At 37.5% G+C, this 12028-nt stretch overlaps 1 protein-coding gene across 1 annotated transcript in view; it reads left to right on the top strand.

Annotated features, from left to right (window-relative positions):
* CUL3 (cullin 3) overlaps positions 1-8758 on the top strand; it is a 63761-nt gene extending 55003 nt beyond the window's left edge. Inside the window, exons 11-16 of the mRNA XM_063306685.1 lie at positions 102-226; positions 738-834; positions 3645-3779; positions 5096-5282; positions 6120-6265; positions 7538-8758. Of these exons, the coding sequence (XP_063162755.1) occupies positions 102-226; positions 738-834; positions 3645-3779; positions 5096-5282; positions 6120-6265; positions 7538-7669 (822 nt within the window). The 3' untranslated portion in view covers positions 7670-8758. The remainder of the gene's footprint in view (positions 1-101; positions 227-737; positions 835-3644; positions 3780-5095; positions 5283-6119; positions 6266-7537) is intronic.
* Positions 8759-12028: the final 3270 nt, after the last annotated feature.

Here is a 12028-nt window from a genome sequence, read left to right on the forward strand (position 1 = left end):
ATAGGAGTCAGAATCCCTCTTTGGGGGGAGATGGGCAGTAGCACAAATTTGTAAATAAATAAATAAATGGATACAATGCATTTTTGCCTTTATTTTTATAGGTCTCATTAGGTGGTGTTGATCTGACAGTGCGGGTACTCACAACAGGTTACTGGCCCACTCAGTCGGCCACCCCAAAGTGCAACATTCCCCCAGCCCCCAGGCATGCTTTTGAAATATTTAGGAGGTAAGAAATTGGTTAAGATATTTTTCTTGCTTGCTGGTAGAATTTGTGGGTTTGTTTTAAAACATAGTTAATGGCCAGGTCTTTGTGTGTGTTTGTATGCTAAATTATTCTGCATCCATACTAGGTGTTCTGAAAGTTCCTCTTTCAACAGTATTCTGGTAGCTCGAGATTTTTAAAAAAAAACATGTACACAGTGGAGACTTAGAAACATTCTTTGGATTCCATGCAGTTGTTTTAATAGTTCTTATTTATTTATTAGATTTGTGTAACTACCCATCTTACATATGTGACTCTGGGTGGTTCACAATTATAGGATCATAATTAGTATGAAACATTTAAGATAACAAACTTTTCAACCATAGTTTTAGAAGGAATTTTGCTTATATCTGCTTTCTAAAATAGCTGATGCTTGCTAATAAATTAAACATTTTTATAAGCATTCTAAAAAGCTTTTTTTGTGGGGAATCTACAATACAGTTAGGCAAATGTCTGTTAATCTTGAATTTTGTAGATTTTATTTAGCCAAACATAGTGGACGGCAGCTAACACTCCAACATCACATGGGTTCTGCAGATCTTAATGCCACCTTCTATGGTCCTGTAAAGAAAGTAAGTGCCCTTGCTTATAATAGTGTGGTCTGATTCATATTTTAATGACAGTGTACTGAATTTGCACTTTCCAAGAAATGTTTAATTTGGCATTCAGTTATAATTTAGAATGGCCACTTTATTTATTTATGAAATTTATATGGCCGTCCAACTCGCTCACGGTAGCTCTGGTCGGCTTACAAATTTTACATATGCTTTAAGCAAAAAATGTATACAAAAGTGCATTATTAAGAAATAATGGATGTAAAAATGAATATAGTCATTAAATTAATAAAAGTACATATGTGAAAGAAATGTATTTTAAAACGTATATTAGGAATACATGCATACAAAATATGCATAAATGGAAAGCTTTTTTAATGTATTCTGTTTAAATCAAAATTAAGAAATGATACAGAAGTATAGTAAATCACACTTAATTGGAAAAATGTGAAACTTATAAAGAAATTAGGTGTTTAATTCATACCAGCACCTCCTATTGTTAATCTTACTATGCACAAAATGGTATTTTGGGAGATTAACTACAGGTAGTCCTCGACTTATGACCATTTGTTCAATGATCATTCAAAGTTACATCAGCACTGAATGAATGGTGGTTATGACTGGCCCTTGAAGTTCCAGCCACCCCAGCACCCCCGTGGTCACATGATCACGATCTGGGTGCTTGGCAACCCATTCACACTTACAACCAGATGCCAAGTGCCTTGTTATCACATGACCGTCATTTGCAACCTTCCATGCCAGCTTCCCCAAAAAGTCAAACCTTCCTACTCTGACCACTCGTGCACCCTCCTTAACCCGTGCCTCACCTCTCATGCACCCTCCCCAACCTGTGCAGCATCTCTTGCACACCCCCTCACACACTGTCCCCATGCAACACTTCTTATGTACTCTCACACACCCTCCTTGACCCACACCCAACCAACACCACACCTCTTGTGCGTCCTCTTCGACCCTCCCCCACACTCCTGCCCACCCTCTCACTCCCTTCCACACCCAGCAGCAGCCACTTACCTGCCTGCGGGCCTGGAACTTGCAACTTCCTGCCAGCTTTCCCACTGACTTTGGTTGTAGGAAGCCAGCAGGAAGTTGCCTTGCCTAACGCTGTGGGAGTCATTTAACGATGGCAACTGGGACTGTAGGGATTGCCATCAATATGTGATGCAGTTGTGCTTTACAATCGCATTGCTTAGTGACAGAAATTCCAGTCCCAATTGCCATCGTAAGTCGAGGACTACCTGTATATAAAGTAGTATTGTGAATGTACAGATGAAATTACGGAGTGATGTAATAGCAGCATCTCAGTTTTTCTACCAGATATTCTCTGAGACTCAGGACCATGTAAACTTCCAATTTCTCTCCACAGTACAGGTAGTCCTTGCTTAATGACTGCCCTGGTTAGCAACTGTTTGAAGTTACAACACTGAAAAAGTAACTTTATGTCCGGTCCTCGCACTTAGGACTGTCACAGCGTCCCTGAGGTCATGTGATCAAGATTTGTGTGCTTTGCAATCAGCAGGTGTTTGCTACTGTTGCAGCATCCTGCAGTCATGTGATCACCATTTGTGGGCTTCACAACTGGCTTCCAACAAGCAGAGTCAATGGAGAAGTCATCAGTGAAATCGCAGGTTGCGGTCACGTGATGTCTCACTTAACGATGCATGGTGACTCACTTAACAACTGAATAGGAAGTGATGTAGGTTTATTACAGTCATGTGGTGTCTCACTTAATGACCTAATTGCTTAGTGATTGAGTTGCTGGTCACTATTGTGGTTGTTAAACGAGGACTACCTGTATTGTTTCCCATCATGGTGCCTTTATGGGGATAGCAGCCTTCCCCAAGCTATATCTCTCCAGATGTGTTGGAATTGCCAGCCATATTGCAAGGTATTCTGGAAGTTCTAATACAGCATAGCTGGAAGGTGCCACATTAGGGAATTCTTCTGTTTAGAGCTTTTTAATTCAGACATTGTAATAAGCCATGGTGTGTTTTGTTTCTTGGCATAGGACAGTCTTTCACTGGCCAGGGACTGGACTGTTTGTTTATTATTTTGGGTGCTTGTGGCCATCAGTTTATAAGGTAGTTTTGTGGTCTTAGATGTGTTATTTTTCCCAGGCTTGACATGCCCATCTAGTTTGATTTTATTTTTAAATCATTTTTATCATTGGCCACATAATCTTCATAGTGTGATTTCACAGCGTTCCAGGATCCACAAATAGCATTTCAGAGGCCACATGCAGGTCACAGCTGTAAATTATATACTTCTAGTTTGCTTTAGTGTAATAAGCCATAGTCTGAAATTATGACCTGTTGGGAACTTACTGATTGCAACACAGTGATGTGCATATGGTTCATTTGTGGCTTTCTGGCTTCTTTGTGGTTTCTTTTTCTCTGCTTTTCTCTCTAAACAATCCAGAAACATGCAGGACATCAATAGCTAAGACAAAAAATAAGAGTTTTTTGCTTTGCTTGTTCCAGATTACATTCTTTGTTTAACAAAGTATGGTTTGGCTTAATTTACAGATGTTTTTGCATGTCATGCTTTCAGCTACAGTTTGAAAGTTTTTTGAAAAGATACAATTGTAACTTGGATCTTCCAGTAGCTTGTTTAAAAAAAAATAGGCCAACCATTAAATGCAAAATAATTTAAATCCTGTGACAAGGACAAAAAAGATAATACCCTAAATACCCTAACCCTAAAAAAAGTATGTAACAACTTATGTTTTTTAGTAAGTACACTAAATACTTAATCACTAAGTAAATGAAAATGTTCCTAGAATGACTTTTGATTTTTTACAATTAAAACAGGAAGATGGTTCAGAAGTTGGTGTAGGAGGTGCCCAAGTAACTGGCTCTAACACACGGAAGCACATATTGCAAGTCTCCACTTTCCAGATGACAATACTCATGCTTTTTAACAACAGAGAAAAATACACTTTTGAGGTATGAGCTAAGCCTTTGTTAACTGTACACTTTCAACTGTCTTTTGAATATGCTTTTATTTTCCTAAATCATATGGGAAAAGGGGATTATTCATATCTTTGAGCAATTGCATAGGAAATTCCGATATGTGATATACTATGTTAATACTTAGAATACTGATTTATCTTACTAACCCTCATTCAGGAATAACTTCACTTGTTAATTAAAGTCTGAGTATGCCACATTTGTTATGCTTTACATTCTTGTGTTTAGAAAGCAATCTTGTAATTATATTACACCATTGTAGATGAAATTGATGTGCTGAACCCCCCCCCCCCAGTTACATTTATTTAAAGTATTTAGTGGTAGCATTATCATTTTCATGCTGCACATTTTGTCCATAATGTTCACTTTTGTTTGCCATGTAATGAGGGGTGAAATGTGGGTGGCATGATAGTAACATTTAGATTATTGCATTTCAATGTCACCTCGTGTGGTATTGAAATGCAGTGTAAAATTAAAGAAAAAGTAATATTAGAAGTGAATACTTAGTGGATTGGCGATTTAGTTACAACTTTTAAAAAATATATTTTAAATCAAAGTTGATTTTGTCCTGTAAATATTTAATTATATTGTTCTAGTTTAATATTTAAAGTATTTTATGAAAAATCTTGCTACGAATAATTGCTAATTATTCAGCAAGTAAAGAGCTTTTCCTGCACTTAGATATTTTGAACTTGAAATTCAGAATTGTGTTTTTGAATACATTTCCATATTTTTGTTTTAAAAAAGCTTTACTTTGAGAAATAATGGACATCTGGGGTTGTTTCTAGCAGCCTACTTTCTTCAGTGGTTAAAGGGCAACAGAATGAGGCAGAGTTATTGACCATGTTATTCTCTGCGTTACAGAGTATACTGTGCTATTGAACAGGATGGGCAACCTGCAGGCTGCATATAACTCCCCAACATCTTATATTTTCGTTCCAGTATCTCAAGATCATATCACATAAATTCAGCCACTAAGTGTCCAATATTGAGTGGGGTAGTCTATGTTTTTCAATAACAACAGTGGGAATGGGAATGAGAAACCTCTGAAGAGCAAACTATGTCAATTTGCAATTTTCACTCCTGGCTTTCTCTCATTCCCACTACTAAGCCCCTTAAAAATGCCAAAGCAGGCTGAAAAATTTCAGTAATGCTCTTTTAGCGACATCACACAATCAGATTCTCTTCTGTGGCCTCCAGAAGGTCAGGAGACTGAGCTAAGGTCCCCAAGGGCTCTTTTTTTTTTAAATTCGCCTTGCTATGTATAAAATCTTTTGTTCCATTTGATACAGGAGATACAACAAGAGACAGATATTCCTGAAAGAGAGCTTGTACGAGCGCTGCAGTCACTTGCATGTGGAAAACCAACACAACGGGTTCTCACAAAGGAGCCAAAATCAAAAGAAATAGAAAATGGACATATATTTACAGTGAATGATCAGTTCACGTCCAAACTGCACAGAGTCAAGATTCAAACAGGTATGTTCATTTTCACTCTTAGCTATCAGTGTCACTATTGATTCCTGATTGTGATCTCTCACTCCCTTTACCACAGCTCCTCTCCTCTGGCTTCTTCTCCACTGACTTCAAATATTTCACTGTCCATTCAAAACAAGGAGAAAATCTCTTAGTTTATTTCCCATTCTAATTTACCACCAGTCTCCTTTCTAGAATTTGCTTCCAGACGTTTGGAGTGCGCTGCTTATTGCCAGTGATTTACCTTAATATTCTTTTTATACCCAGTCTCTCCTGTATATTCCACTAAAATTGCCAAATCTAAAGGTTTTCGTTCTCATATTTCTGGATCCAGTCCTGTTTGACTCACTTTGTTATTTATCAGTTAGCTGTCCGTGATTCTGTACTCGGATAATTCTCTAATTGTTCTTTCAAACTCTCCTTCAATCTTTCTCTGTCTGAGGGTTTCCCTCAGGATTCAATCTTTTATCTATTTTTTTCTGTTAACACATTGCCCCTGGGAGACCTGGGCAAAATATCTCTCACTAAAATATTTGGCTATATTTTATATTACAACTTCATGAGAAGCATTGGTCTTGTTTTAAAGGAGGAGCAAGGTACCTCTTTTCTTCCAGATGTTACCAAATGACAACTCCCAACATCTGGATGCATAATCAGTTAAAGATGCTGGGAGTTATAGCTGGAAGGGGCACAAGATCCTCATCCTTGTTTAAGGAATGAACATTAAACAGGTTTCATTATTACAGTACTGGATTTCATTGACTTGGCTGTATTTTCAAGGATTACTGTTTTTTAAAATAAAATAACTTTTATTTTAACTGTGGAGGTCTATTCTTTCAGTTGCTGCCAAACAAGGAGAATCGGACCCAGAAAGAAAAGAAACAAGACAGAAAGTAGATGATGACAGAAAGCACGAGATAGAGGCTGCTATAGTGCGGATAATGAAATCTAGAAAGAAGATGCAACATAATGTGCTAGTAGCAGAGGTAATTAAATTAATTAATGGAACATTAAAATTAAAGTATCAATTTTTTTAAAGTTCCTAAAGTTTAAACAATGTGAAATTAAAATTTGACAGTAGCAAGAAGCATGAAAACTTTCCAATTAAAAGCCAATTATGTTTTTACAGTCCTTTAAAAGTACTCACCAATGGAATTAGGCACATACCTCTCAAGAAGGACTTCTGTAGAATTGGATGATTCTTTCTCTACGATATTCTCTAGTACTAGCCAAGCTTATAATCTTAGTAATAACCTTAAAAGTAGTTCATACCACCAAAGCTAGTGATCCTTGTTTTAAAAAACTTATATTTAATATGCCACTTTTTCTCTGGAAGGAAGTTAACTAGACCCAAACCACTTCAGTCTCAAGACCAGCACCTTGAATTGGCCGTGGAAACACTAGCTTCCATACAGTGTATTATAGTTGGTCTAGTCTTGATGTAACATAGCATATATAAAGGAAAGCAGGCTTGCTTTTCCTAGATAGAGTTGCAGCTGACATGGAGAGGGAAAAAAGTAAATATATCTCAAGTAAGCTTCACTGTATGGATGCAGTCATGCGATTTTTTTTTGACAACAGTGCTGAGGTTCTTTGCCATCCCCATATTTTGGGATGTTTCTGACTTTAATGTACTGCCCTGGTATTCAAGCACTAGCCATGTCCATTCCTGATTAGCTTCCAAGCTCAGTGCTCCCAGCTGCTTAGAGATACTCTTCGCTCCAGATGTCATTTATGTGTTTATAGTCAGTGATGTTTACCAAAGGACCCCCAAGATACAGAATTAGATTTTCAGTTTATGAAATTTGTGAAGACATCAGTAATCGAGAAGGCATCCTACATTTCTTGCTTTTCACACACAGCCATTATCCAGGCCTCCTTCCTTGCTAGTATAAGTAAAGGTAAAGGTTTCCCTTGACGTAAAGTCCAGTCGTGTCCGACTCTAGGGGGCGGTGCTCATCTCCGTTTCTAAGCCTTAGAGCCGGCGTTGTCCGTAGACACTTCCGGGTCATGTGGCCAGCATGACACGGAACGCCGTTACCTTCCCGCCAAAGCGGTACCTATTGATCTACTCACATTTGCATGTTTTCGAACTGCCAGGTGAGCAGGAGCTGGAACTAGCAACGGGAGCTCACCCCGCCGCGCGGTTTCGAACCGCCGACCTTCCGATCGGCAGCTCAGCAGTTTAACCCGCAGCGCCACCACGCCCCGTCCTTGCTAGTATAAATAATATTAAAATACTTTATCTTCTGTTTCAGGTAACTCAACAACTGAAGGCACGATTCCTACCAAGTCCAGTTGTTATTAAAAAGCGTATTGAAGGACTTATTGAGCGAGAATATTTGGCACGAACACCTGAGGACCGCAAAGTATACACTTACGTAGCATAAAATGTGTTCCACAACTATGATTTATTCTTGGACTATATTCTTCGCATGAACTGGGAAGTTCTTTTAAAAATCATTAAATATTAAGACGACCATATCTTCTATTAAATTACAATACATGTTCTAGACCAGTCAGATCAAGCCTTTACGCCTTCAGAAAGTTTTTCAACATCAAAATGATTGAGCTTCAAGCTTCTCAGCATTTATCCCTGTAGAGATCATCCTTACAGTTTCCTCGGGAAAATGTGAATGTGCTGCGTTTTTGTTTTCAATACTGTATGAAAACAGGAAATAATAAAAACAAATTTAGAAAATACAGCTCATTAAAAAAAAAAAAATTGTTGGAATTCATTTCCCCGAATCTTCAGTGTTGATGTAAATGTGTTTTCTGTAGTGTTGCTTAGCACTTTGTGCATTGTATAAGTTGGGTTACAAGAAAAACACAGATGGTAAGATTGAATTTCCAAAACTACTACTCTGCTTTGGACATTTCTTTCAAGAACCATGTTTAATTTACTATTTGGTAAATTTATAAAAACCTGATAATACAATTTTAGCATGGTTTTCCTCTTCACCTGCACTCATTCATGTTCCAGTTAATATGAGCAAGAACCTTGTTTTCGGCACAGTTATGGGCTGTAATATTTGGCCTTCCCTTTTGTCATTTGAGATCTTCCAAATTAAGTTGCATTCTAATTAGGTTTGTTCTGGTTCCTTTATAGGAGAAATGGGAAAACAGTGTGTATAAACTGTATGATATTTTTTGCTGTTGTATTCACTGCTCATAGTGGATTGTACAGAGCGATGTTTTTATTTCACTCAATGTAGACAAAACAAATTTAAAATAAATGGATTTAGTGTACACAGAGCACTAATTCAAATGTATTAGAGCACAGGGATGGCAATTTATTAAACTAAATACTGCCCCTTGGAGAAGCACATTAACCTATTCATGAGGTAGAAGGGGATTTTATGGCTTTTTGATTTCTCACTTTTCAGAAGGTTCAAGTGAAGCCATTGTGCACTATTAATTTACTGTTTTAAAATGCAATCTTAAAATGCAATAAATATTGTTACTTTGATCTTATTAAATCTCCAGTTTTTGCAACAAGTACTTTCTCCTTCTCAAGGTGGGTAAAGATGAAGTTTGACTGCTCCTAATGCTTTTAAGACTTGATTTTTTAAAAAATTGCAATATCCTTTTATGGTGTAATCTGACACCAAATGAAATTTTATATAGTTCCTATACTGTATAACCTATTTTTACAACAATGAATTCACAAAGGTTCTGTCTTTTGTGCTCAAATTGTGAAGTGCTGCTGATCAATTTAATTTCAGCTTAAGTTCATAAATAGTATTTGGGTGTAACAATAAGATATTTTTTTTTAAAAATGTATAGCAGGCACAGGCAAGGGAAACTGCAGGGGGAATTATATTTCAACCTGTAAAGTTGAAGTTTTGATTGAGCTTTTCATATGTTGTTGCCGAAGTTTATTTGTACATGTATATAACAGATCCTTTTTTCATCGAGTAATGAATACTTATAGCCTGCTTAGGCAGATTAAGGTTGTAAGCCTCATTCTGCATTGTAGGGTTAAGATTAGTAATGAATGCTTTTCCCCAACATTTCACTGTCTAGAGGGTTTCTGTTTTTGTTTTCTTTTCCCCTGTATGGGGATCATTCAGCCTTTTTGAGTTCTTGTCTACAATATGAAATACTGTAACAGAAATATAGACAGTGGTCTTGCGGTTGGGGCTGCTAATGTTAATAACATTAATTACAACATGCACTTAATTCCTTTTTGTGATATTGTATCATTGTTTCCATTCAGAATATTATTTTATTTTTTTTAAAAATGTACAAGTAATCCTCAGTTAATGACCATTCATTCAGCAAATGTTCAATGTTATGATGGCACTGAACAAGGAGACCTATGGCCGATCCTCAAAGTTGTGGCCAACTCAGTGTCCCCACTGTCATGTGATTGTAATTCGGGTACTTGGCAACTGGCTTGCAATTACTATGATCGCAGTGTCCCACGGTCACGTGATTGCCATTTGCAGCCTTCACCGCTGGCCGCCTACAAAGTCAATGGGGAAGCTGATAGGAGTCACAAATGGTGATCATGTGACATCAAGCTTAATGACCACAACTGGAACCACCAGAACTGTCGTCATAAGTCATTGTGATCATGTGATACCGCACTTTACGACCACATCGCTTAGCAACAGAGTTCCCAGTCCCAATTACCATTATTAACTGAGGACTACCTGTATATATTTTAATGCAAAGATATAACTAGGAGGCATATTTATTTTTTAACTCTTCAGTATGTGAATTATGTCTCAGTCTTTAACTGAAATTCACCATTTGCATAAAGATTATCTTCCTCTGTGGAAGTCACATCCAACCACCTGTTAGGTAGCAATTAACACCAGGCATCTGCACAATGCAATTTCTATATAAGGCTGCTTGACACACAATAAAGGCCACATAAAACATAGAATAATTTGTCTTGTTACAGTATTGTGACAAAATGCCTCTGTAACTTGATGATGGAAACTGATTTATTGGATAAATAACGCAAGGCATTTAACATTATAGTGTTCATTCAACACAACTTTATTATATAATACAATGGAGACTTCCCCCTTTCTGAGAGAGTTCATATACAGTATAGACAAGAATGATCAAGCAAAGATGTGAACTCTTAGAAGGTGTTTGGACTCTTACAATTGCCTCACGGTCTGCACAATAAGAATAAACTATATAAGGCAGTTTTAGAATTTGATATCCTGGATATTTTAAATATAAAAGTAAAGACTTCCTCAAATCTGGTGACCATGTGGACACACCCATGTAATTTTCTAGGCAACGATATAAAAGTGGTTATCCATTCCCTTCTTCCTAGATGGATATCCAATTTTGCTTCCCACTTCAGGCCTGGGGCTTCTAGTGGTCACCCATCCAAACATTAACCAGACCTGATCCTACCTAGCTTTCTTTTTACAGCAGCCAAGGTTGCTAGATGGAAAACAGAATCTATTCTAATATAAATCCTGTTGCTTTACAAGGTTAAAACTGACATGAATTGCTAATCAGGATTCTTGTAATTTAATAGTTTTTGAATTAGGCACTGCTAGAAAACAACTGTGTTTGCTAGTTATTAATAAGGATAAATGGTCAGAAATGATGAGATTTTTAACATAGTAGGCAGAATTCCTCAGACTTCCTAACTCTGCATTAAACAACCTTTCCCAACCTGAACTCTCCAAGTGACTTGATTAAATATAATTGGCCTGTTAATTTTGACACACACACACTTGTATAAAAATAAAAGTTCTGAAGGGGGAAATTAAACCAAGTAATTGACAGACATCCCCTTACGAGTCTACTTTTTCAACAAGAGCTGAAATAACACTAAAAAAATATTACTTTCCTATAGTTTTTCTAAATATACTGAAACTTCCATGTTTTAATCTAACCTGGAATTTAATCAACTGTTTAAACAGTGCAGCTCTATACAAAGGTAAGTTCTAATGCATTAGTAAAATACATTCCTAAAGAAGTGGACATAAGATTTCAAGATTTACTGTCTAAGGGCCCTCTATGTTTTGAAAACAATTTGGAGGAAGTGCTTTGGACTTTGTGTGAATGCTGCTACTTTTCTGCTACTCATAAAGCAGGTGGTGGGATTTTTAGTTTTTTTTCCCCCCAAGTTTCTAAACCTGAAAAAGATTTTGCTGCTTTAACAAATTGATTCATCAATTCACTCAAAAGGGGGGGGGGGAGAGATGTTTTAACAAACAGAGGTGTCATGCACAAAACCTATTTTCCAAACCATTTTCAAAGAGTGCAAAGTCCTATTCTCAAGTCTACCCTTTGACAACTGTTAGCATTGACATCTCTTGGTACTACAACGCCCAGAATATTACACTTTGACATCTCACACCCCTGAAGGATCCCAGCTTTGCCTGGAGAGTTTTTGTTGTTTATTCGTTCAGCCGCTTTCGACTCTTCATCACTTCATGGACAAGCCCACGCCAGAGCTTCCTGTCGGTCAACACCCCCAGCTCTCCCAGGGATGAATCTGTCACCTCTAGAATATCATCTATCCATCTTGCCCTTGGTTGGCCCCTCTTCCTTTTGCCTTCCACTCTCCCTAGCATCAGCATCTTCTCCAGGGTGTCCTGGCTTCTCATTATGTGGCCAAAGTATTTCAGTTTGGCCTTTAATATCATTCCCTTAAGTGAGCAGTCTGGCTTTATTTCCTGGAGGATGGACTGGTTTGATCTTCTTGCAGTCCAAGGCGCTCTCAGAATTTTCCCCCAACAGCACAGTTCCAAAGCATCGATCTTCCT

Source organism: Candoia aspera, chromosome 6 (assembly GCF_035149785.1).
Source record: "Candoia aspera isolate rCanAsp1 chromosome 6, rCanAsp1.hap2, whole genome shotgun sequence".
Classification (NCBI taxonomy): Eukaryota; Metazoa; Chordata; class Lepidosauria; order Squamata; family Boidae; genus Candoia; species Candoia aspera.